Source organism: Pteronotus mesoamericanus, unplaced genomic scaffold, assembly GCF_021234165.1.
Source record: "Pteronotus mesoamericanus isolate MK-2021 breed Mesoamerican mustached bat unplaced genomic scaffold, CSHL_Meso_final contig_105, whole genome shotgun sequence".
NCBI classification, from domain to species: domain Eukaryota; kingdom Metazoa; phylum Chordata; class Mammalia; order Chiroptera; family Mormoopidae; genus Pteronotus; species Pteronotus mesoamericanus.
This window is the reverse complement of record NW_026555006.1, coordinates 15,765,147-15,791,823: the sequence shown is the minus strand read 5'-3', so window position 1 is coordinate 15,791,823 and position 26,677 is coordinate 15,765,147. Positions and strand designations below refer to the sequence as shown.

At 38.6% G+C, this 26,677-nt stretch overlaps 1 protein-coding gene across 1 annotated transcript in view; it reads right to left on the bottom strand.

The window, feature by feature from the left end:
- The window catches only part of SGIP1 (SH3GL interacting endocytic adaptor 1), a 197,708-nt gene that overhangs the window by 50,294 nt on the left and 120,737 nt on the right, over nucleotides 1-26,677 (bottom strand). Inside the window, exons 12-20 of the mRNA XM_054574374.1 lie at nucleotides 23,888-23,912; nucleotides 22,925-22,976; nucleotides 21,537-21,622; nucleotides 18,829-18,921; nucleotides 16,849-16,923; nucleotides 14,195-14,695; nucleotides 7,365-7,492; nucleotides 6,327-6,453; nucleotides 482-541 (exon numbers count right to left, since the gene is read on the bottom strand). Of these exons, the coding sequence (XP_054430349.1) occupies nucleotides 482-541; nucleotides 6,327-6,453; nucleotides 7,365-7,492; nucleotides 14,195-14,695; nucleotides 16,849-16,923; nucleotides 18,829-18,921; nucleotides 21,537-21,622; nucleotides 22,925-22,976; nucleotides 23,888-23,912 (1,147 nt within the window). The remainder of the gene's footprint in view (nucleotides 1-481; nucleotides 542-6,326; nucleotides 6,454-7,364; nucleotides 7,493-14,194; nucleotides 14,696-16,848; nucleotides 16,924-18,828; nucleotides 18,922-21,536; nucleotides 21,623-22,924; nucleotides 22,977-23,887; nucleotides 23,913-26,677) is intronic.

Below are 26,677 nucleotides of genomic sequence, written 5' to 3'. Positions count from 1 at the left end.
TTTCTAATCTTCCATGTAGCTTCACTGTTATAAGGATATATATATGCATTTATATTTTACAATAATGAATGTTATATCTGAAATACTATCCAAAACAGAGTTAAATGCCAATTCCAACAAAAAATGTCCTTATATTCGTTGCATTGCATTTGCAAAAGTATTAGGGAAGAGACCTGGTTGACAGAGTTAAGTTCCTTGGACAAAAAAGGTGTGCATTTTTTTTTTCAATTTAACACAGTTAATTAAGCCACCAATATTAAATGCAAATTAGCCTTAATTTTTAATATTAAAAATTGAAGATCCCATACAAACCAAATTCATATAATATTTCTTTAGTATTTAATAGTTTCTAAGTAGCCATAGCATTTTTATATAGAGAATGGGACTAGGTCTTTTGAAGAGAATTGGGAGTTTGAAATGCAGATAGGGAAAAAGGATGAGGGGCATATAATTAGAACCTGGTATGCTATGTACTACTTACCTTCAAAAGTCAAATAAAACTTTCCTCTGTCAAACCAAACGAGGGAAGGCTGTTCATTCTCTGTATGGCCAGGAGTTGAAGCGGGATGGGAAAGGTTAAGGAGAGGGAGAGAGAAGGACACAGTATGAGTTACAGAGCAGGTCATTAATCTCACTACGGGGGAGGGCGGAGGCACTGCATGCCATGAGCGTGCAGGGAAAAGGGAAGGCTGGCGATCTATGGGTTTTGGTTTTTGTTTTTAGTTCAGGAAACGGAAAGCAAAGCAAAGCTATGGAGTCCTAAAGGGATGGGCACGTGTTGTTGGTAGCTTGATACTCGGTGCTTGCGCGCATGGAGCAGAAGTCTTCCTGGCCATGCAGGGGCGTCAGCATATTTTAACTGCACTAGTTTGGGCAAACTGTCATTCAGCAATTGCTGTATCCATTTTGTCTTCGATGTCATCCCCTTCTATGTTTTCAAAAAGATAAACTTGGAGTTATGGGTCATATAAACTTAGTTTAGGTTTTAAATGACAATAGCATTGCATGTCAATTTAATGCTCCTGGAAGATGTCATATATCTTCCATCCCCTCCCCTGGAATCACTTTAGGAATCCAGACACAAAACACTCTTTACCTCTGTACCAAAGAGAAAACAAGATCACTAACAGTATTCTATTCCTTTTTAAATTAAAAAGCAGTCACTGGACATGTAATTCTGAGCAGTTAAATTATTCCTTCCTTTATAAGTTCACAAAGCAATAACAGCATCTCACCTTTTTTGATCCTTTTCACTGAGAAACTGTCATGCAACCTGCTGCTTTCTAAAATGTTCACTTATAAAAATTCAATGGCATGAGTTCCACGATGAACAGTGAACAGACAGGGTGCATCTGAGAGGCACTGGACACTCATGAGGTGAGTAGCATGTCCATGAGGTTTTCGGCATTCAGATGGCGTAATGGCTTGGATTTTTAAAGTCTAGATATCTAGAGATCACTTGGCTAGCACCATACCTGCAGGGGTTTCACAGCGCCTTTCAAATGAGGGCAGTTTGTCATAAAAAACATCATCTTCTGACACTACGAACCAAAGAAATATAGAGGAATGGAAAACAAAAACACAAATACAAATCCCAAATGAAATCAAGCAGCACACTTTACTGATCAAAACACAGGAATGATTTTAATGGAAAAAGGAAACAAAACCTAAGACCCTAAGAGTATGACTAGGATATAAAAAAGGGATGTGCTTATTTCATGATGATTCTATGAGAAGAAATAATAATTTTTTCAAAAAGCCAGGTTTTGACAGCTGAATTTGGCTGAACTCAGTTCCATGGAAGAAGTCACGTCCCCACTTTTCAGGGAGTTGTTAAAGGCACTATCATTAATAATTGACTCGTACAAGTGTATTTCACTTGGATACAATTCTCAAAGGGCCAGATATATGTCCATCAACAGAAACTTATGACAGCTTAACAGAATCACTCAGCATGCACTCCCCTCCATGGGGAAATAGGAAGCTTTTAAAAAGACCATGAAAAAGCAACAGGAGAAATCTGAAGTTCTTGAATGAAGTATCCCATTTCCACTTCATCAATATCCAAATTCAATGTCTTTGGTAGTTACGGACTGTTTATGTTGAACAGCATTATTGTAATCCCACCTTTAGCTATAGTATCCAGCTATGCCCAAATGTCTTTGTAAGTTGGTCTCAACAGTTGCTCTGGACTCCAAGTGTTCCAGATCTTTGCTCATGGTCTCCCTTTCTCACCAACTAACAAATGCAGGTCATTAGAGTATTATTCTCCCTGACTAAAAAAAGTACTCCATGCCATAGGTCCCGAGGATATTATCATAACTTTAACAGAAAATTGAGTAAAATCTGTACAAAGACCACCAAGGGAGAATCCTTCCTACAATGCAGAGAAGATAAGGAAATGAATGAGGGCAGTAACGCTATTCCATAAACAATGTTTCTTGGAAAATATTCTAATAGCTTGCCCCCTAGACATAGGGAACAGGGCAGGGAAACTATTCCTTTGTCAGTTTCTAAGGTTCTAAGACATCACCTCTTAATCAGTTTTTATTATACATGTGGCTTCATTGGTGGCTAGAACAAGTTAACAAAACTCCTATAATATCTACAAAAGAGAAAGAGGACAAACGGAATTGGCACTAAGAAGGGCATTCTATAGTCTCAAGGGAAAATAGGAAGCAGAACAGTCACACGTGTGGTAACAATGTAACAGTGCCTTTTTACACCTACTAGTGGGAGATGAAGGAGGACTTTCTTTTTTTTGAAGCACTAATTTCCTATTTACAATTTCATTAAAATGAGGAGCCTTCAGTACTGCCATTTGAGCTGAAGTTGCAAGAGAATAGTTCATAAGGGTTGAATAATGAGCTGCTTAATTTTTTTGTAGTGGTTGTGGACATTGAGAGCTTGGAAGAAAACATCCTAAAAAAACTGGAGAATTTGAAATGAGTCATTGGATAGGTCTGTGCTTGATTAAAATAAGGGCAACACTCAAACTAAATACAGAAGAAAAAAAATTTCCTTAAGGACTAATCATGTAGATAGTCTCAAATTGACATATGAAAGTCAGTACTAGAGACAGGCTTTTCCAAAAAATAGCAGAAGAAAAAAGACTAAAATTATACGTGGGAATTTTTAATTGGGATCAAGAATATCCATGTCCAACTGCCTGTTTTCCTTTTTATGCAGGATGACTGGCATTAGTATATGTATTTTAAACATAAAGCTTATCCAGTGCAGAACTGCCTTCCAGCTTGGAGAGACAAAAGTTTGGAGGAAATATTTTAAGTTTTAGATGCTATGGTTTACCCCCCAGTACTGCATACCAATGACCTTTGCTCAAATTCCTACACCAAAGGATGCATCAAATTCCACAGAGGCTTCCTTTGTTGCCCCTAATAATTCCTTGTCATTCATTACAGATTCCTGGGATGTTAAAGAGGCAAATGAAACACATAATTAACAATGAAGGAATATAATAAACAGTTAATTTAACAATGAAGAAAAATGGTCTTTACTGTGGTCTTTTGCATTGGGGTCCCAAATGAAGATTCTGCAAACATCTAAAAAATTCCTGACTATCACCAATAGAAATAAGAAACAAGTAATAAAAATGGATAGTTACAGTTAGAGATGATTCCCTGTTTACTTCTATCTCAAAGGCCTAGGAGTTTATTTCTTATAATAGAATAATTTTAAATATTTTCTCTATACCTACGATATTAATAGATTTTTCTCCAAAATCATACAGTGAAGGTCCTGTGAGGTTTTTCTGAGTACAAAAAGAGAGAGTTGGATTTTATTGATTCTAGGATGTACACTTTTTCATATTTTAACCTCTCTGCATTTGGAGTGGGTCCTCAAATCATTGTGATAAGAAAGCACTGCATCTTAGCTCAACTGGCAGCTTCTCCCTTCCTTTTTTAGTCATATATAAAATAACCACATCTCCTAATGGGCATCTTAAATTCAGTGAAGTAGAGTCGCATGGGAGCTCTTCATTATTTGAGTGTGACATTATAGACAGTCCTAGTTTCAGGTGTGGCATAAGATTTACTGCTTTATAATCACAGCTCTCATGGAAGATTTTATGCCCAAATTCTTACAGGGGCATATTCTTATATGAACTGTCATGTAGGAAGATTAAACTTGCTCTTAAATTTTTAGTCCTTAAATTATGTTCAACTTTGCTTATTGGTTCGCACCATACTTGATCCAATTTTGGCTCAAGTGTCTCAGGAAATGTCAAAAAGTATTGTGGTGGTGGGAGGGAAATGTGGAGCCATCAACTTCAGAGAATTTACTGCTGAAATCCTCTACCTCCGTGAGCCATCTGAGTGCATTAAGTTGCATCCCAAGACAGTCAGGAATAGTCAGTCCTTTTGTACTAACAGCTGAAGCACATCCTCTCCAAAAAAAAGATATACAAGCAGCTGCTGGGTGGTCAGTCATGTGACTATGCGGTTACTTCAGTGAGAAGTGGCTGTTGGGTGACCCGCAGCAGCAGGAAATAAAGAACAGGAGAATGAGGAATGTAGTGGGAAGATGAAAACTGAATTAAAAATAACAAAAACTAAACAGATTAAATCAGAATGCTCCTCAGCAATGAAGCAATGTGACTATCCTTTCAGGTGGCTTTTTAAAATAAAACCCTCTGTGGTTCATCTTGAAAGAATGCATACTAGATGTGTTCAGAATTAAAGTCACAGGCCAGGGTTGCAGATATTTTGCATCAGGGAGTATAAAAACACACTGTAGAGAACATGGGCACAGTTCAAATTCCCTGTGTGTGCAGTTTTCTCTGTGAATCTCAATGAGTTGAAAGAACATGTTAGATGGTCATCTGAGGTCACTTGAGGTTTGCTTTCTGAGTGATAGTTTATTCTTGTTTTCCCTTTGACCAACCAGGAAAGTCACATGGAATGGGTGGGACCAATGGTCTTAAGAAAAACAAGCAAACGACAAAAAAAATCTGAGCAGGAGTGGGGGAAATGGCTGTAACAATCAAGAGTATTAAAGAGAGTTTAAAAATAAGGTCGGGATGTTATAGAAAAAACAAACCTAAAAGCCAGAAAGAAACAAACTAATAGGCATATAAAAATAGGAGACCCCAAATTGCGCCAATTAATGATGCAGATAAAGGAGTTGTGTGTGTGTGTGTGTGTGTGTGTGTGTGTATGTTAAATATCTGTGTTAGTGCATCGTATGCAATTGAATAGCTGGCTGTATTTTCACCAAATCTGAAGGATTCTTTGGACTGGTCTAATTAATAATACAGAGCATGTGATATAGTTGAATTCCACTTTGGGAGGCACACCTTATCTTATTCCACTGGAAAAATAGGGAGTTCTTTTCCAGAAGAGCTGCAGGCTTCGATCAAGCTACTACTCACATGGGCAACTCTGTAGCATGCTCTTGGTAAGTAGCAGGAATTTATTTAGCCTTGGTTAATGATTCTCCCAGGCAATGCAGGATGGTCAGCTGGTTTATAATATGGGAGACTTGGGAGGGAAGTTCTGACACTAAAGAAGGACAGTGGGGAAAAAATGGAAGGAGAAAGCCCCAGGTCAGAGACACCATGCAATCAGGAGAGGTGGCAGGAGTCTAGGGAAGATGGGTGAAGACAGACAGAGACCGGCCTTGGGGAAAGGGAAGATGCTGCAGGCAAAATGAGGCATTTCAACCTGGGAAAACCACCCAGCTGAGCAGCCATTCTCAACTCTTCACTTTCATCACGCCATAAGGAAAGAGGCACAAAGGCATTTACTCAAAATGCCAGCAAACATTCAGGGAACATTGACCATAAATCACTGAAAAGCTCTAGGAAAAAATGTTAAAAAGTTTGCTCAAGTCCCACAATGCCAATGTGTATACCATCTGTTGAAATAAAAACTACCAAAAATGATGAAGAAATTAAAACTTCAAGAAAATAAAAGTTCTAAATTTTGTGATTTTGGATGAGCTACATGGTTGGAATTTAAATAAACATTTCCCCTCAAAGGAGATCATTTTGATTATAAGAAATAATATCTAAATTACAGGACCTTCCTTGACAATTTCATCCTTGCTTTTATAAATAGCTCTGGATGGAATAGCATGAGAATTCCTGCAAAACACAGGTTGTTAATGTTCTTTTATTTGTTTGCCTAGTTAAAGCACTTTGCCTCCTTTGCTGAGAAGGTGCTTTTAAAAGAAGAGTCAGATGATAGTAGCAGAACACACAGCAAAACAATTTTGACCAGAAACATAAGGCCTTGGGGTTTTCAGATCAAAAATAGAGCCAGTCAAAACCACAAACAGATTAAAAGAGAGGAGATAATTTTTACCAACTGTGGGAGTGGTGGCTGCACTCAAGGAATTGGTGGATGATATTGAAGAAGTGCTCTCAGCCCGGGCCAGGGGTGCTATCGGAGGAGGGCTGGAAGAATGGATGGGAGGGCTAAAAGGTCTGGGCTGCAGGGAGAAGAAAAGAGGTGGAGAGTTAGATACACAGGTCATAGTACTTTTGTTCTATATTTTTCATGTCTCCCAGCCCCGGTTACAACAACTCAGGTTCTTCAAAGTACAGGTGGCACTGTGCTTACACTGAAATTGATTCTATTGATACAGGAGCTTGTGGATGGAGCTGGAAGAAGCATAAACCACAAAGCGCGGCACTGACTGGGAGTATCAGACTTAGAGAGGCTGAGATCTGTGATGCGCTCAGTGATGTCTCAGGACTGTGAACACACGTGCTCTCAAGGACTATGCAGGTAATATAATCAGGGAGCGTAAACCCATTTCAAGACATTTAAGTACAAAATACTGCAGTGTGCCCCTACACCAAATATTATGAACACCACCAGTTTGTGGCTCCTTTGTACAGATACCAAAGAAATTTACTTTTGCTAGGAATCTCTTCATTGTTCACACAGAATGTTTTCTACCTCTCAGCCTTACAACACAATGCAAGGAACTTCCAGAACAAACTCATTGGGCCACCACTCTCCTTTATATCTATATAGTGTGCCTACCATATGGATAACTTCTCTGTAGTCTGGGGACAGAAATAAGGACTTGCCTTCTCTTGATGTCTTTCAGAACCAGATATAACGGTGCAGGGAAACACCTCCCTTTCTAAAGGTTTAGCACAGTTGATTGGCATCACACCCACTGTATCAGAACAGAGAGCCCCCGCGTGCCGATTCCTACCATTTTAGACTGTGGCTTGAAAGATGGTAGAGATGTGAGAAGGGATACAATGTACACCCATGCCTCAATGACTGTCTTTCAGATGCCACCTGTCAGGGCCACTTGCAGAAGTGATCTAAGACTTAGACCAGGAATGGAGGTGGCTGAGCAAGCCAGGGCTGAAGGGAACATACCACATCTCCGACTCCAGGTTTTCCTGGAGGTAGCTTTGGCCGAGATGGAGGCCGGGGAGGAGGTGGAGGCGGGGTCGTGCTGCTGCAAGGAACCAAGGGAGTGGCTGGCCGAGCAGGGGATGATGCACCTAAAAAACAAGCTGGTGTTAAAAATGGCCAGAAACCCAAAGTGCTATCATCACTAATCTCTCCTTTGCCGTTCCCAAAGTGCAATGCCAGTCCCAGACACTTTTTTCCACTTCAGCCATTAGTATATTCCACACTGTAAGCACATGGTATTTTTTTCTAATACAGAAAAAAAATCAGTTGAACTATGGTTGATGGCAGAAGCTGAAGCTCATTGTCTTTTGTTGTCATGTGACACCCAGTGAAAGGTAAATCCTTTTCTTAGTGACAGGAAATATATTTTTAAGATTCTCTTAGCTGGGTGAAGGGTAGCTTTCATTTTAACTACATGCACACCAAACTTGTGATAAATTCTTTTGTTTTTTGCATATTTGAGATTAATTTTGTCCAAGGTGAAAATGGAAGTTAGAACTTGAAGGAAGATGAATGATTTTTCCTTATTATATATATTTAGACATGTATTACAGATTTATCCTGTTTACTATGCTTTAAGATATGAGTGCTAACTTTATAAATGTAAGCAAACACTTGATGTTAAGCAAAGGACAAAATACAAGGAGGCAAGTTAGATGCTGCATGAGTGCTTTGTGTTTAGAATCTTAATAACAGAAATACATTGAATTTAGAGGATATTCTATTTTAAAAGGGGCTGCTTAGGAATCTGTTCTACATAGACTTTGCCCACCATAATTTTTGTGATGATTTTGAAAGAGCCTCTTGGATTTACTTTCTTGGCTGTCAATGACAAACATGTGAAACACAGAAGACACACAGAGGCCGGCATGCACACCAATCAGCACACCAGTAGGGTCCTTAGACTGAGGCGTCTGCTTATCGTCACTCATATGTCTGGGATACATAGGTAAACTACTTGGCTAAAACTCTTAAGAAAGTTAAGTCAATATTCCAAACAGTTCTTGTTCAGAAACGTTTCAACTACTTCCAGATGTTTTATACTTTGGTCAGAAGCACAGGTATCAAATCATTCCAAGAAAATTCTAGGAAATCCTGCCCCAGGGAAATACCTGCCCCTCTCTGCCTCCCCTCCAATATGCCACAAAACTGTCCCCTGGAGAACCAAAAACCAACATCTCCATCTCCAGATTTCCAGATTCTCAAAGAAGTTGAGCCGCAAACCCGTCTCAGCATCTGCTCTCATCTTAGGAGAGTCCCTGGGGGTAAACTTTGCTCCTCTTGTTTAAACAACCTGAAATCTCGAGCATGTTGTGTTTCCTTGTGCTGTTTATTCTAACTGGAATTTCATTAGTGGGAAATCCTACTAATTATTATCGCCATCCCCATCCCTACATCCACCTCCTCTCTGTCATTACCACTCTTTTTATTTTTTTACTATATTCTTTTTATTGTTTATTGGGTCAGAATCTATGCTAGCCATAATCTTATTTTATCTCCACAGTAAGCTTTACAGGAAGGTATTGTTTCCAATGGAAAGTAAAGCTCAGAGATATTCAGTAACTTGCTCAAGGTCACACAGCTCAAATGATCTATTTAACTCCAAAGCCCAAGCTCAAATGCAATGTCTTGTAGCTTTAGGTGGACTGTAGAGTTCAACTTCTCGAATGGGCAGTTAGCACATACCTCTCTCAACATAAATATTCTTAGTCTTTTTGACTAATCTTCTCTTGAATGAAAGAAAACATTGAGTATGTTTTGACAGGTCTCACTACAAAGTTTTCTTTCAAGTTAATAGATTTATAACCCAGGATGTTTTCAAAAAAACAGAAGTGAGAGCAAAGAGATGAGAAATAAACTTAAACAACAAAATCTCTGTCAGGAAGTTTCCTGGGGCTTTTTGGGGGGTTCCGTTTGCTGGAAAACCATACATAGGAAAAGTTCAAAATGTCTGTTCAGGGGTCTATTTCCAAGAAATAGTCTTCTGAATCAATTTCAGCGAAAGGTCAGCTGCTTATCCTTTTCCTGCATGTTCCAGAAGGGAAATTTAAAGACTATGTTCAGTAAGGGCTTATCACCAAAGGTGTGTGGAATATTGGAAAAACTGGATGAAAAGACGGATGATCTGAGTTCTGGCCCGGTCTGCCTCCTATCAACCTTGGGACCTGAACCTCTCTGAACCTCAGCTTCCTGTTTTAAAAAAATGAGACATGTTTCTACCTTAAAAGGGAGTTAAAATGGAAATAAAAATGGAAAATATTTATGAAAGTGTTTACTGAACTATAAAATGCTACAAAAATGGAATGTAATAGATGTTGATGATGATGGTAAAGATGGGTCTTTCGATAAAGACAGAACTAAAAGCAAAGAAAAAGAGGCCAGTTAACTGGTTTTCTTTATGGACAGTTGCTTTGACCCACGTTTTCATTACTGGATTGATTTAATTAATTTGTTATGCAGTTGGAAGACACTAAGGGAGTGTTTAAGAACCAAACCCTACTTGACAAGAACCCTGAGGTTCAGCAGAGGATATTCAGGGCCTGAGGGGTTATTTCGCAACTAAACCAAGGCTTCACATGCTTTTGTGAGATTACAAAATTATTTCATGTTATAGGAGTGTAGAGGTTATTATTTGTACTTTTCTATCATTCTCTGATCTTCAATTATACTTTCATTTTCTCTTCAAGCATTGTTTATTCTCAAGAACAATGATGGAAAATAATTGGACAACACTACCAGTTAAGGCTTAACTTTAAATATCATATGTACACTATCTGAATTTTGTGAATCCAAAAAAGTTGACAACCATTGATATGTTCTCACCCCATTTATTGCTTTCTCCCTGAAGTTCCATCATGGTTTTCCTGATAACCCCTGAAAACAATGGAACTATAGCTTCAACATTCACGTCTCTTTGTGTGGGTGGCTGGATGGGTGAGGGCGGGCATTGGGGGCACCTGGGGAGCAGTAATAAGTGGAATCCAGCAGACCTGGGGTCAGATCCGGGCTCTGCTATTTATTGGCTTTGTGACTATGGCCAGGTTCCATCTTTGAGCGTCTGTTTCCTATCTGTAAAATGAGGCTAATACACCACAATGTTGTGGGCAGAATCAAGCGAAATAAAATACATGCATTTCAAAATGTGGAAGAGACTACGCATCCTTTTCCCATTGCGTTTTTTAGAACACAATTTTGTCATTTATTTGAAGAAAGTATTAAATATATGTTGGAATGGTTAAATGCTATGTTTCCTTTTTGGTGACTAGCACATTACAAACCCTAAAAATGTACTGTTCAATGGAGCTTTTCTGCAGGGATGAAAAGGTTCTAGAATGAATACTGTCCCATGAGATAGACACAAGCCACAGGCAGCCATTGGGCACTTGAATTATGCCTATTGTATCCAAAGGACTATTTTTAATTAATTTTAATTAAGATTAAGATAGCCACATGTGGCTAGTGGCTTCCATACTGAACAGAGAATTAACACTGGTTAATTCAAACGCAGGTAACTCAAATTCATTTGTTTATGGATGGATGTGCATGTGTGGTGTCTGTGGATAACATCTTTTACTATTGCTGTGGCATTCCAAGTTGGGAAATGTTGCACAAAGACCATTTTATCTTTACTCACACCTCTCCTTCCCTGGCCTCCAAACTTGCTGCAGGCCAGTGAGACTCTTTCTCCTCCCCACCCCCTGGCACACGATCCACACAGGAGTGACAGCCCTTGCCAAGAATCAGAGTCTGTGTTCCGGGAAAGCCATGTTCTGGCCAAGCTAGGTGTTTTTAATTTTTGTCATAAGAAAACTGAACTTTTTGGACCAAATTCTTAACTTCCAATTGCTTTTCAACAGCAAGTAACTCTTTTGATTTACAAAGCTGTGAAAACTGCCTAAAGTTGGTGGGTGACAGTTACTGTGCTCTGAATGAAATTTTAACAAATGAGCATAATGATATTTAATTAAATAGATTTTTAAGAAGTACAGGAAAAGTTAGTCTTATTTAGCTAAGTGTTATGAAAAACAGGGTGAGGAGCATCGCTAATTTTTAAAACAAGAGGCTATATCCTATTGGTGTAATCCTAAATTTACATTTCTGACAGTCTATGTATATTTCATCAATAAATCATTTGGCAGCAAATAAACTGGGACTTAATTAAGGAGATAATGGTGCAAAGTTTCATTTATTCATGAGCTTCATTGGCCCAGTTCAATCTTCCACTTAGAAATTCAATCCTTTAATACCATCAAAGTATAGTTTTTTCCAGTTCAATTATTAAGAATCAATAGTCTTTACTGGCAACGTTTTAAAGTAATTTCAAATGAGGATATGGAAGCTAAACATTAAAACAACAACAAAACTCCCAAAGGTTCCAGAAAGACAGCCCAAACTCCTTTCTCCACTCATTATAAGAGTGGTCAAGTCAATTAAACAAATGTCTCCCACAGCCCCACCCCCGACAAGAGCTTAGTGGGCTGCCGCTGGAGACAGGGCGTTATCCCTTGAAAGGCTCTTTGAGAAGACCGAGAGCCTGGCCCAGGAAAGAGGGCCCCAAGGAAGACAACAGAAACCCACCCTTCTCTGATAATGGGCAGCCAACTTCTTTGGGTTTGAGGTCTAAACTGAAGGCTTTACCAAGGGGCCCTTTATTATCTTTACAGAGAAGTAAGGAGCTTATATCCCAGAAAAAACCAAAAGAAGCAATAGAGAGTGAAGGTGATGTTCTAACCTTCTAGAATTATAGAGAAGAGCACTGAGGAGTACGTTCTGAGAGAATATTCGTGATCTTGCTGATGAGACAGCACAGTACAGGTGGGTGTCAGTTGTCAAATAAATTTGAGATGTTTTGTAACTAGGCCTTAGAAGAGTGCCTGTAGATAACAGTGATTACAAATATAGGCTCTGGGCTGGACAGGCCTGAGTGTGAATCCCACGTCTACCCCCTCTGAGTAAACATGGGCAAATTACTAGATACCTCTGAGCCTCAGTTTTCTCCTCTGTAAAAAGGGGGATATAAGAGTGTCTACCATACAAGGTTGTGAGGATAAAATAATATGCATAAAGCACTCGACATGGTGCCAGGACAAGAAGCTATGGCAGTTGCTATGATCAGCAAAATAAAGCCTCTCAAAGGTCCTATGGTTAAAAAAGTAAATCTGCTGATTATGCTTTAACACGTCTCCCAAGCTCATCTGAATATTGAATAGTTTTCCCTGTTTAGTGGGGAAGAGCACAGGGGGCACACTTCGTGGTATGAGACCCTGATTTTGTGTGCGGTACAGGTGAATATGCAGCCTTCTCCTTGATCACTTTGGATGCTCTCATTTAAAACACAGAGGAACTTGCACACTCAGAGCAAGCACTGAAAGATACTCAATGAAAGGGGCCACGATGATGATTGACTATTAGGACAGAGATAAATGTCTTTCCTTTCTGTCTCTTACTAGATCTAAATAACTTAAACTTGGTATCCTTTTTCAAAGCAAATAAAAAATCAACAGCACATGACACCCCCAGGGAAGTGCATAAATGAACCCACAGGCACTGGAGGGTATTGCCAGACAAACGTGTGCACTAGTGAAATAAACAGTATGGAAGAAGATGCATTAGAAAAATCTTGATCTTTCTCTGCTATGCATGGCAGGGATTCCCATCCTTTCATAATTACAGAATGCAAAATGAAACTTGGAATAAGAAAAAACAAAAAAAATCAGATTCAATGCCAGCATTTGCAAATATTGTTCCAAAACATACATTTTTGATAAACTTTCCCATCACCTGCCACCATATTTAGAATTGACATGATAGGGTGATGAGCATGTCAAAAGGAAATCAGAGAATAATTAGTCTTTAGTGGCAGCTTGATTAGGTTGGGGATGCAGTAAGCTATTTCCTTTTTGCTGTCCCCTAAAATCTCCTTTTCAAACACCTTTTTTTCTGAAATAAATTAGAGGATTCTCTCCTCACAAAGAAAGGAAGGAAGGAAGAAAAAAAAGAGAAAAATAGAAGGAAACCCCCCTCACATTGACTTACAAAAACTAGGATCCTTGGGAAACAGAAATACAAACTTTCAGTTATACAATAAAAAAGGTCTGAGAATATAAGATATAACGTGGTAGTTACATTGTGTAATTGACAGCATTGTATCATATAGCTGAAATTTGCTAAGAGAGTATAACTTAAATGTTTTCACCAATTTTTTTTTAAAAAAAGGTAGACATGTGAGATGATGGATGTGTTAATTAACTTGATGTGGGGAGTCCTTTTACGTATATGTATATAATCCTTTTCCATGTATATAGCATCATCATGTTGTGTACTTTAAATACCTTATAATTTTATTTGTGAATTATACCTTAATAAAGCTGAAAACAAAACAAACTTAAAAAACAAAACAAAACTAGGGCCCTTGTGGAGACACCTGACAAGGAAATCAGACCTTTAACATGAAACGTGCTGGCTATGAAATCTGTTTTTCTACAACTTGCCTTAATTCCAAACAATGAGATCACAGCTTTGTTTAAAAACTTATACTTCGTAAGTGCAGGGTGGGAGGGTGGGCACTCCTCAGGGCTGGGGGGCAGGGCGGAGCACATCCACAGACTTGCACTAGGACTGCCAGCATTCGATGGACTAGGACATGCCACAGGGCCACAGGACACCCAGACCAAAGGAGGGAGGACTGAAGCTCTAGAGCCAACTGCCAGGCAGAAGGAGGGTGTTGCTCATACTGCAGCAGCCACGGCCATTCCCGGTCACGCGAAGCACACTCACACAGTAAGACATACCACTGGTGGTCCCCGTACCACTGCCCGAGCCAGGTCCGGGGGACGAAACCACAGTTCTGTAGGTGGGTGGTGGAGGGGGAGGCGGAGTCGCTCTCTGTCCCAACCCAAAATCTTTAGGAGATGAGATTGTTTCTAAATAATCATCTTTTATGAAGCTCTGCTCAGCGACTTTCTTCTGGACTTCTTCTAAATTGAGCGGCGACGGTACACTTCGAGGAGGACCAGGGGGCCCCGGAGGACCTGCGGGGCCGGGAGGGCTCGGGGGCCCCAGATCTGGGGAGTCATCTGGGTTGCCTGATGCAGCTGGTGGGGACACCACCGTTTCCCTTGGAGTCAACTCTGGAGTTACATGTTCCGGGGACGTATCAGAGAAACAGACCCACTTTTCTTCAGCATTAACAGCAACAGACTTGGGGGACAACACTGGGCCAAAAATGCTGTCCAAGTCATTGATTGATGGTAGTTTTTCTATTTTGACCTCTGTGGCTGACTGGTCATTTCCTGTGGTTAAAGTAGTTGATTTTAAGCTTTAATCGACTTTGTTAATATTATTTGTATGGAGGGCGGGGTGGGAGGGGATAAGGCAAAACCTGGTAAATAGACTGCCTTTCAAAGTACCTCACTGGGCATATTTCATGATGTAAAAATATCTTGATCAGAGCCGAAGGGGAGAGGAGAACTTACATTCCCTAGAGAATGTGAGTGTCACCCTTTTCACGTGATTATTTCCCTTTTTGCAGGGTGACCCATTAGCTACTGTTCCCATCGTCGGAAGTGCTGACCGTGCTACTGCTCTCAAGGGCTGCTCACGACAGTGCAGCCTGTGATCGCTTTGAGAAGGCAGTGCGAGGGTCACAGGGAAGGACGGGCCGGGGAACTGCCAATTCCAGAAGGGAGGTCCCTTGTGAAAACCTGGCCTACTGAAATGCATGCAACACAATAGGAATGAGATAGCTGGAAGTCAGCCTCGCATTTGAAAATGATTCTCTACTCTAGCGTATTAAATTAAAATGTTCGGCAAAACTAATTATAATATCTGCTAGTTAAAAAAAAATAACACATCATAATTAGCTGTATATCTTCTACCTTAAGTATACCAGAAACACAGTACAGAGGTTATTTAAAGGGATATCCCCACAGATATATTTACATACACATATACACCCCACACGCAGCACACACATAGGTTATTGAGAAGACATTTACTACTTATTAGAACATATATACCTGTTTAACAAGGAAGAAAATTATAAAAACATCTGTATAACTTATTTTTTCATTAGGTCTAATCAGTTAACATCAGAGGCATAACTGTGATATATATCGGAAGTCATGAGACAGAAAATTATGTTTTGTTTAAACATTAGCATCAGCTATTCTTTTTGTGTTATCAATAATATGAGAAATAAAGTAAAAACTACCTTCTGTAGCTTGGCAGGAAAGATTTGATAACAACTGCTGTGTGAGGAACTATATTTTTTTAAAACTGAGGTTATTCAAATTTAAAATCATGACCTAAATAATTGCAAAGCATGAAGAGAAGCCACTTTACCTTTAAATAATCCTTTGGCTACAAGAAGCAGCTTAGTAGTTTCATATTTCACATTTGAAAAGAGCTAATATTCAAGTTTCCAAGCTACAGATAAATGAGGTAGCAGTATGCATAACCCACAATATTTATAAGTTCATAGTAGCTTTATTTATATCTAATGTATTAATGGAAGAGATACAAGGGGCCAAAATGATTTGAACTTGCAAACACTTTACCTATGATACTTTGGATGACTCTGTGTTGGGCCTGAGTCAATATAAATTTCATAAATGACTATGTCTTGCATTTGCTCTTGTTGACAAATATCCCACTCTGTAGCTATCAAACTCACCAGGTTGCATAAATAGCAAAGGATGAAGCTGCAACAGAATTCTGAGGGTGATAAAGAACCACATTCTAAAGGCCCAGACACATAAAATAACTGTTACTGCTTTTGACTTGCTAGCCCAATAAGACTAGGTAGATTATAAATTATATGAATATGTAGTATTGATTTTAATAGAAAATAAAGATGTGCCTTAGAAATTATCTGTCTAAAGGCATGCAGCAATTGCTTGAGATATTTCATCCTCTTTGCACATCTTTTTGCCATGGGATAGTAAGTATTTTTATGGTTACTAGAAAAAAAAATTCCCCACCACCTGAGCTTACCAGTATGCTGCATGTCCTTGGAACCACTTTATGTCTTTATAGAATAAATAGTTTTACTTCTGGCAAAGATTTTATCTGTTATTGGAAAATTACAAACTGTGTCTTGAGACTATTTTTGCATGTCATTAAAATGAGATCCAATGAAGTGACATAACTAAACAATGACTTTCAATAGTGAATTTTTTTCCCTGTCATTTTAAAGGTAAATGTGGCCCTCATTCAGCAATAATATGCAGAGAAAAATTAGTTGAGAAAGTGAATCTTTTCTTGTGAAACTTGAGAGTGATTCTTTAAAATAAGTCTTCATGGTAGACTGTAATGGAAGTAAAAGTAATTGCAAATATTTTCATGTATAGTTGAGTCTATAGCTTCCAACACAGGGGCACGCGGAAGGCTGGGGTTATTGTTCTGATTGCCCCATCATCCCAGCACAGAAGGAGCTGCAGCTTACCTGGTCCAACCGTGATGGGGGAGGCTGTTCGGGGTGGAGTGGCTGGTACATTTTTTGGAGGCAGTGGTGGAGGTGCTGTGAAGAAATGAGGAGCCCGGCATTACTGGTTACTTTCTCCCTGGGTTACCCAATATTTCGTAGAGAAGCAGGACTTAGGCATTCATTCATATTCCTGCTCCTGGAAGTGGAACAGCTGCTAAATGGTCCAATTTTTCTTTTTTAAATTCAAAGCTAAGGAACTGACGCAAGTCCCATTCACATTCTTCCACTTTACGATAATAAGAATTTGCCAAGAGAATTTAAGATAATAGCCATAATAATGTTATTATTTTATTCATTCATTACTTTTTTTTTTGACAAACTTCCTACAACCTGTACTAGGAACTAGGTACGCAGGGTTGAATAAAAGGAGCCTCTGCCCTCAAGGAATTTATGACTGAATTATTGAGTATCATGTTAACACATAGTTACAATCCAGGGTGTGATCATGGAAATGAGAGCAGCTTGGGTGGGGACTCAGGTGAGAGGTTTTTAATATAGTCAGGATATTACATCCAGTCTTTGGAAAGGCTGGGTCCCATGGCTTTATATGGCTTGAGTCTGGAAAGATTTTTCTAAGTTTTATGTCTTAAATTTTAGTATATTTTTGAAAGCTTGAAGCAAAATGATTTGGGTCAAGGAAGAATGAACATATTACCTTTGTAACAATTATGGCTAAAAAACCCTTGAAGGTAGAAAAAGTATTGTATTATGGCCCCAATCCTTTTAAACTGGACTTGTCATTTTTGGGGCAAAACTGGGACTTACAGCTTCAACAGGTACATTTTTTTCCTTATTCTTTCTTTATATGAATGTTTCCTTGTCACTGGCTGTATCTGGTATATCCAAAGAGTTCATGCCACTGGGGTTCTAATCCTCTGAAAACACATTTTTGAAAGTCCAAGTTTAAAAACAGTTGATTTTTTTTCCTACTTTATGAAGGAAATACCCTTGGAAAGACTGGATTACATGGCTAATAGCAACATTTCCAGCAAATAGTCTCTTGGGCCACTGATTAGGAATCCCTGGGTTAATTCCTATGATTATCTTAAGGCACCAAAAAGCAGAAACAGGGGGGATGCTGAGCTGGAAAAAGTATTATATTAATTGGTTTGTGTATGAGCCTCACAGACTAAAAATGTCCCTGTGTTCCCCCTCTACCCCCAAACACCTTTCTCTGAGATACAATCTTCCTCCTATGGGGTTTTTAAGGAGTGCTTTCCATATGCACATTTGCCATGTTAAGTCTCCTGAAATGAGAATTCAATAAATCCATCAGAAGGTGACTTGATTGAATGAGCAATCAATTCAGCCCAAATAGCCCGACCCACTGCAGGTGAAGGACTATAAAGATCTTTAGGACCTTCTTCCCCAGCTACCTGGAGCAGGACAGGGGAATGCTGGAATAAGTCGGGCTCAGGACCCTGCTTTGAGATAAATTTGCCTGGATCTCCTGTCTCAGCTTCTCTCTATCATGTCGTTTGTCTTGCTCTCCAATTATCATTCTTTCCTCCCAATGTGTCCTTTCTATCCTATGCAATCTCAGTTATTCTGCATATCTTGCAGAAACCACACCAGACTTGATGCTGTGTGATACCTCTGTGTTGTGTGATAGCCCATGCCTGGAGCATAGTAGGTTCTTTAGCTCACTTGCTTGTCTGAATGAATGAATGAATGAATGACTAAATAAATGAATGACTAAGTGAGCCTATTGATGTCAGAAGAGACTATGATCCTAAGTTAATAATTTTACTTTATTTATGTTACTCTGCCTTGACAACCTGCCCTTGATTCATTTAACTCTAAAGCTTGCTGGAATAACATTTCTTCTGAATATTATACAGTCCAAATATTGCTTACGTAGACTTTCTAAGAGTTGCCTAATTTCACTATGCAGACAGACGGTAAAATGAGTCACTTATTTTTCCAGACAGAACTTACTTCCAGTGGGAAAAGGCCTTGTTAACTTTGGCGACTCGATGCTTGGATTAACTGGTTGGCCTGAACCCCATATCTCAGGCTGATCTAAAAGAACTGGAAACATAAAAAAAAAAAAAAAAAATTTCCAGGGTGAGTTTAAAAAAAAAACACTCCTAGATTTTAGAACTTAACATTTCAATTTAAAGTTGAGCTTCACACAATTATTCCCCTCCTGCCTCAGGACTAGCAAATTAATTTAGGAATGTGCTGCTCCTTGTTCTTTTCAGGCAGAGAAAGGAAATAGGAGTAGGGCGTGTGTTTTTGTATGTGTAGAGGGGGGTGTCTGTGTGTTTACATATAGCTAAATAAAAACTGCATTTTCTTCCTGCTTGGTCACTTAAGGACATTCTGAATATACTGGCTCAGTTTCTGGCACCCATTTGAAAATCCAAGCATTAATCCCATGGAAATTTGCTTTATGTGGGTTTATCTAAAGTTGGTTATGAATATGCTTCAAGAATTAAAATGCCTGAGTTCAATACAGTGGTTTGTATTTTTAAAGGATCTTACTGGGTCTTTAAATAAAGCTTTCACAGTATCACGGAGAGAAATTAAGTTATCTAAGAATATTTGGTAAATATCTTAAGAGAACCAGAAAAATAAACAAGTGCTTAGACATCTAAAGTATAGCCAATTAAACCAGGGCAAGTAGGCATTGAACCTAAGAGCATTGACTCTAAGATTTCTTATATTTCTTTTTTTAAAATCCTCACCCAAGGGTATGTTTTTATTGATTTTGGCAGGGGCCGGTGGGATGGATAGGGAGAGAGAGAGAGAGACAGACAGACAGAGTCAGAGAAATGTCCATGTGAGAGAGAAGCATCGATTGGTTGCCTCCTGTATGCATCCTGACTGGGGATTGAACTTGCAAGCCTAGGTCTGTGTTCTGACCAGGTATGGAACCTGTGACCTTTTGGTGTGTGGGACAATGCTCCAGCCAACTGAGACACCCAGCCAGGGCTCTTCTATTCCTTTTGTCTTCTCCTTTTGATTTTTTTTTAAATTGCTACGGTAACCATGTCAATAGCTTTTCCCAGCACCTATCATGTGCCAGTGGCTATATAAATACTAATTGTAATTCATTATGTTATAAAACACAAGCTGGAAAGTTAGTTGGATGTGGACTTGACTCCGGCCTCTACACTTACTGTGGACCTTGGGCAAGTCCTTTAACTTCTGAAATTCCCTTCCTTTAGGGTAGAGACAATCAGAGCAACCTCAGAGAGTGACTAAAAGGATTAAAGGAGGATAGAAATATAATATATGCAAAATGTATATAAAACACTTACCAAAAGGCCCACAACTATTTTTATATATATTTAATCTTCACAACACCACCATATGGCTGGTATTAGTACCATTTTCAGGAGAGGAAACCAAAGATTAGAGTGATTAAATAACTTGCCCAAGAGCAAAGTAGGGGAGCTAAGATCTGACCCCAGGCATGCATACTTGACTCCAAAATACATATTTTATTTTTCCTCTGGTCCTTTTAAACTAGTGATAGAAAAATTAATCAAAAGAAGTGAGAGATAAGCATGGGTATTGGAAGAGTAAGTGTGCTTGTTCCAAATGCTGGAAATTTTGGAACTTCCGGGGCCAAAACCAGCTAAAGAACAATTAAGCCAGGCTCACAGATAAGTCCAGGATGTATCTCCCCTCCATCATGAACCTCAAAGATGATCTTAGCTTTGTTTTGTTTTAACATAAAAGTAAACATTCTTTAAAGATGTAAAGTAGCATTCTTTATAAATGGATTCAGTGTCAAACACCACCTTGATTTTTAAGAACTGTTTTCTATTTTGTGTATCAGGTTTCCTTTTGTAAGTGGAGTTAAAAGACACAAATCAAATCCTGTCTGTAGTCACTACATCATCACCTCTATAAGAACAAGATGATCCCAGGTAAGTTAATGAGACAACTGATAACCTCATGGCAGGACCTAAGTTGTAGACAATTCACTGAAGAAGGATATAGTGATGTTTCCTGTACATTTTCCTAAGTATATCATTGAAAAATGTCCAGATGTGGCTGACTGCTAGCTGTCTTCCAGCACGTTCTCTCCATTTTTCCCCAATTCAAGAGTTTTAGCTGACTCTGTGGCACTAAATGATCTATGATGGGCTCTGGTTGGAAGTGATGGGTGTCTCTTCCAGATTTTGCTCTTACAAGAAATGGCAGTGAGGCCCATTGGCCCCTCCCACCCCCACCCCCTTGCCCTTGACTGGAAGATCATGAGAGCTGGGGCAGCCCCCTTGGGCCCAGAGAGGAAAACTACATGCTGAGGACAGCTGAGCCACCCGACAGTCCTATATTGTTTACTTTGGGACTGTTAACATGAAACAAATAAAACTCTTTCTTGTTGACTTCACTGTACTTTGGCATCTCTTTGTTACAGTAGCCTGGCCTGCTCATTATGTTTTCAAGTCTTGTCCTTAACACTTATATTTAATTTCCCTCACCAATGGATCCTAGAAAAAATAACACTTTGTTATATATGTACCATGGTGCTCTTAAGTCAAATGATATTTTTAAGAGCGTTTTATATTACCAAACACAACTACTGGAGATTTGATGATACATTAAAAATATGCCTCAAAACACATATATTTCCTTGAGGTAAGTTAATAAAAAGAAGAAAAATCTACAGATATGTACATTTTTCCTACCTTCTGTCTTCTGTTCATCAAAAGCGGATTCTAATGGTGGGCCAAAGAGGGGAGCTAGGGCCACGGTGTCATCTGGAGGTTTTTTGCTAAATCATGTACATTAAAGCAAAACAAGACAAAGGAAATATTAATGCTGAAAACCAGGTACAAGTTTTCACAAACTTTTCACAGTAAGGCAGTGGGCGTGTGAGTGTTCTTGTGTATGTATGTATGCATGTGCATAAGTTCCTGTAGGTCTAGAAAGTATATATAAGGATGTCAAAAGTGTTACAGACAAGAGAGTTGATAGAGGATAAGATCCCTTGTTCTCAATGGGGGACCAAGGTGCTGATTCAATAAGCTGAAGGGGAAGAACTCTTTCAAAGCATTGTGATTCTCCATACCCAGACGAAATAACACTAGAGATAACAGTTTATTGCAAAGCACCTTAAGATATCCACATTTCTGTGTTGTAGTTAATGTAGTTTATATAATAATTAAACACAGACAGGCATGGGGAGGCTAAGTGATAAGCCACCCAGGGAGTTTGTGTTTGAATGAGAAAATGGGCCTACCAGCTTCTAATTACATCTCTCTCTCCCTCCTATCCAACAGACTAGTTATATATAACCTCCTGATACCTTAACACAGCGCATCTCAGAAAGAAGAAAAGAGTATTGAGAAATCAGGGGGAAAAGGAGGATAATAAGTTAAACTCTCATTCTTTTCCCCTATTATTACTTACACTAATTATTAACAAAGGGTTGTACAATTTTCTCAGTTTCTTCCCCAGATTGATCCTAATGAGTTCTGTGTGTGTGTGTGTGTGTGTGTGTGTGTGTGTGGTGGGAGGTAAGAGGGGAAGTGGGGAAAGAGGTTGGAGGAAAGAAAATTTAAAAGATTTAGTTCATAAATAGGAGGGGTTTTTTTTTGGAAAAAAATGTCCATTTGTACAACACTTGCTTAATCCAATAAATACACAGTGTAAAATATAATGTTTTGCCAAAACCAAAACAGAAGATTCCTTTGGTATGCGGCAGGTGGAATGTATCATGAAACTGTATCCAATTAAACAGCTACTCTTTGTAAGAAAATATAATCATATTTCAGCTTAGCATTCCAGACCCCAAAGGACCTCTTCACATAGACTTTCAACCCTCCCATTAGGGAGGGGACTGCACATTCTGATAGACAATTCCTGTAGATGACTACAGAGTATTTTCCTGAAGGTCTCCCTCAGGCTGGACTTACGAGAAATGATAACATTTGAATCATGCTATGGACTTACACATATGGGCAGGTCCTTTTTAAAACAGGAGCTGAGAGTTTAGCCCAAATGAGATAGGCTAAATTGTTGACAGTGGTGGCGATGTCTTGCATAAAACACAGCCAATGTATCCCACACTTACCTTATAAGTTCTGGAGTTGGTGTGGAACGCCTGGGTCTGGCCACTTCTTCACCTGATGCACAGGACAAAGGAACTTTTTAGGCATATTTTACCATTTCTTATTTATCTGTCTTATGAGCTATGTTTGGAAACACATAGAGATTTGACTTCCATCAATAAGCAACTCAACATGAAAGCTTTGCAAAACAAACCCAGAAAACAAACCCTCTCCCCTGGCAATGCAACAGTCTTGTATCAAGCATATGTAGTAGCATTTTCTCTGGCATTTGTAAAACCTAATTAACCAAGGAATTACCACGATAAGCCATCAAATAGAAGATTTGCATAATGTAGAGCTAATGGAGTAGCATACCATTCTTTGAATGCCTGCTTCCCAATTACCATAAAAGACTACTAAACCAGGCCATATGTACATAGTACATAAATCCACCATTCTCTGTTTGTTCTTTGCTTTAAAATGCCAAGAAAATGTTATACCTTTAACCAGGAACCCTGAATTTGGAATTCCCTAGAATGTGCTGTATGCAGCAGAGGAAAATCATGCCCTATGTATACTATAACCTATGGCATATAACCTGGGCTCACTAAAATTTTTATATCAAATAACACAAGAATGAGTTGAGTTGTATCTATCTTCAGTTCATTCTGCCCTCCTTCCTTTCCCCTCCCCCATCACCAAGCATACACTTGATAAACTTCATTTCTAAAGTCAAATGATACAGCAAGAGTTGACAAATATAGGAAGAAAATAGCAAAGTTTTTCCAAAAATATATTCATATTCAAAATGTAAACATTAATCACTCAGAACCCACCAAACCCCTTTATCATTACAAGATTTCTTTGCTGTGGAAGATATTTGTAAGTCTTAAAAATCAAGCCCAATGTATATAGGCTCCAAGATCCAAGGAACTTATTCCTTCTTTTAAATTGTACTCTATTTTTGGTAGCTAAGATATACTTACTGGATAAGTTCCTTTTAATTGCACCCTAGAATTAGAAATAGACACTATAAGGTTTAAGACCACATATATGTTATGTACAATATGTATATTTCTGTTATTGCAATTAAACTGAACTCAAAGAAATGCAGATGATGAAAAATGAAATTTTTCTCAGAATCACATTCAAGTTGGAAACTGTAGACACACTCATATAAATCAGTTTTTCATTTTATTTAGGATTATAGAGAGAAAGGGAGAGTAAATCATAAGTCTCCTGAACCACACAAATCCCTTACCTGTGTAGATTTGGTAAATTAATGTAAATATTAAATACTCTATTAAAATACAATACAGAAGTCTAGCAGACAAAAAAGTACATTCAAGTTTAACTTACACTTGATGTTTGAAAATCAGACTATAATAGCAGCACTGCCTGCTCTTATCAGGCGGGGTCCGTAAGTTAGTAGAAATAGTCATTAGTTTACTAATGCAATTTTTAGTGATATAAGTAGCAAACGTCATAGGGAAGGACACCTTGGGGTCATTGCCACTGACAATGCTGCTTTATGCAGGGAGCCAGGGAATTACACCTTGCCCTCTGGGTCCCCCAACCCCAATTTCTTCCACTTGCCTGCTACCTGGCCCACAAATCTACCAATTGGGGGTCATTCCTTTAGCTCGAGGCACTGTGGTACGGCTGGAATAAAGTAGGCCAGACACGGATAATATGAGGAGGCCATTTCTAGTTTTTATAATGCCTTAGCAGAAACCTACAGTGTTTTGCCATGCATAATGCGCACCCAACTTTTTGGCCCAAACTTTCAGGAAAAAAAATCTTCCATTTTAATGTTTTAATTTAATTATTTATCTGTTTGTATTTAGAATCAAAACTGACTATCATATTCTAAGGTATTCTTTTGCATACAGATACTGTTTTTTAGAGTTACACTTTTAACACACAAGCATAAATATAAAAATTAAAAACATTTATATAGATACGGAATTAGTACTACCTATGTGTAATGTGCATCCTTATTTTTCCCTAAAAAATTTGGGCAAAAAAGTGTGCATTATACTTGGCAAAATACGGTATTTTGATAACAGAAGGATTGATTAGATAAAGAGGTTTGATTCAACACCACCATGAAACGTTCTTAGGATGAGGCGCTTCCGGGAAAAATAGACCCCTGAAAGAACGGAACGGGGGGTGGAGTGTGGCTTGGCAGAGCTGCTTAGGAGGATGAGAGAACAGACAGAGCGGCAGGCCTGGGTGGGGAAAGCCTAGGGAAGTGTTTCACATGGTGTGACCAAGAGTGTGGTGGCTGGTCACCAAACAAACATTGTTTCTACTTTCCTACTTTGGTGAAGGCTCAACCTAGTGGTTATAGATATATTTTCTTTTTGCAAATGATAACATCAATAAGTCAGGGCAAGATACAGCACTATAAGAAGTTTCTTTTTTCCTAAGGATTTTTCAGAATTATTTTTTTCTTACTTTTGAACTCATTTACAATAAAGGAGCAGTTTCAATCTGAAGAAGGATCTACCAGATATTTTCTAGTGAGTGGCTCAAGCTCTCAAACCATATTTTCTGTCTTGTCTTGCTTAATAACGCAATATGTGTGTGTGCCAATATAGAGAATTATTATGTTATTAGTAAAAACTTTTTAAATAGTTTGTTTTAATAAATTAATATATTTAATTATATATAACTTGTTTTAATAAATTAATGTATTCAATTATATTAACAGGTATTTATTTAAATTTCTAAGTAAACATGGTAACTTAAACCAGTTACAGTCACTACAGGAGTTTGGATACAGGTTGGCTTTTGGAAAGTAAGACTGTATAGACAGAAATAACAAGAGAACAAATTGTTTAAGTGGCATCAAAATGTTTTTCTAGGTATGGAGCCTCAGCTAGTCAGATTTTTATTAATAAGTTCTGAAGGAAGAGACCCGGGAGCTCTAACTTCAAGTAGTCAATCACAAGGTTGGCATTCAGGGAATAGAACCTTCTAGTATTGTGAGACCTGAGATCCAGGACGTAGAGGACCGCAGGGGCTGTATTGAAGACCTTTCCATCTCTCTTACTCCTTCCACTAAAAATGTAATACTTATGACACCAAGAAAGGTTCAAAGCTTCTTTTGTATTAATCGATTCCTGGTGTATCAATTCATTCAATAGTTACTGTTGGGAGGCCCTATACAGAAGCCCCTGTAACATTTTTATTAAATATTCCTCATGAATGAATAATCACTCATTAAGTGCAGGCAAGACATGGCAGAAATAGGCAAGAAAACTCTTGTTTAGAAATTAGGAAGAATAAAATAGATCAATTTAGAACGTAATAGATATTCGACTGAGCAGCATCAAGTCAGAAGCAACAGAAAAGAAAGTCCCATTTTCAGCTGGATCCGGCATACATGTTTTGATGGCCTTGATGTTGCAGCATGACAAACCCAGAGCAAGGTTAAGGTGATGTCGACCACACAAAACACATTCTGGAAAAAAGCCCACTGAATTCAAGAACCTCTTCATCAAGTGGCCATGTTTTCCTCCTTTCAATGATTAACCTTATAGGTAAATTGTGAATAAATTTCCTTCATTTTGAGTTGGTTCATTCACTTTTTTTTTTTAAAGAAAAGAGTAATTTATAATCTGAGATGTCACCTGAGATGATCCACACCCGCAGGTATTATTTTCTTTGATTCTCAGCCAAGTGGTTCAAACAGAGAAGCATCAGTTTTTCCGCTGGGGCAGAGTATTTGCCTCAAATAATAATTGATCAATTGAATTTGACACAGACCT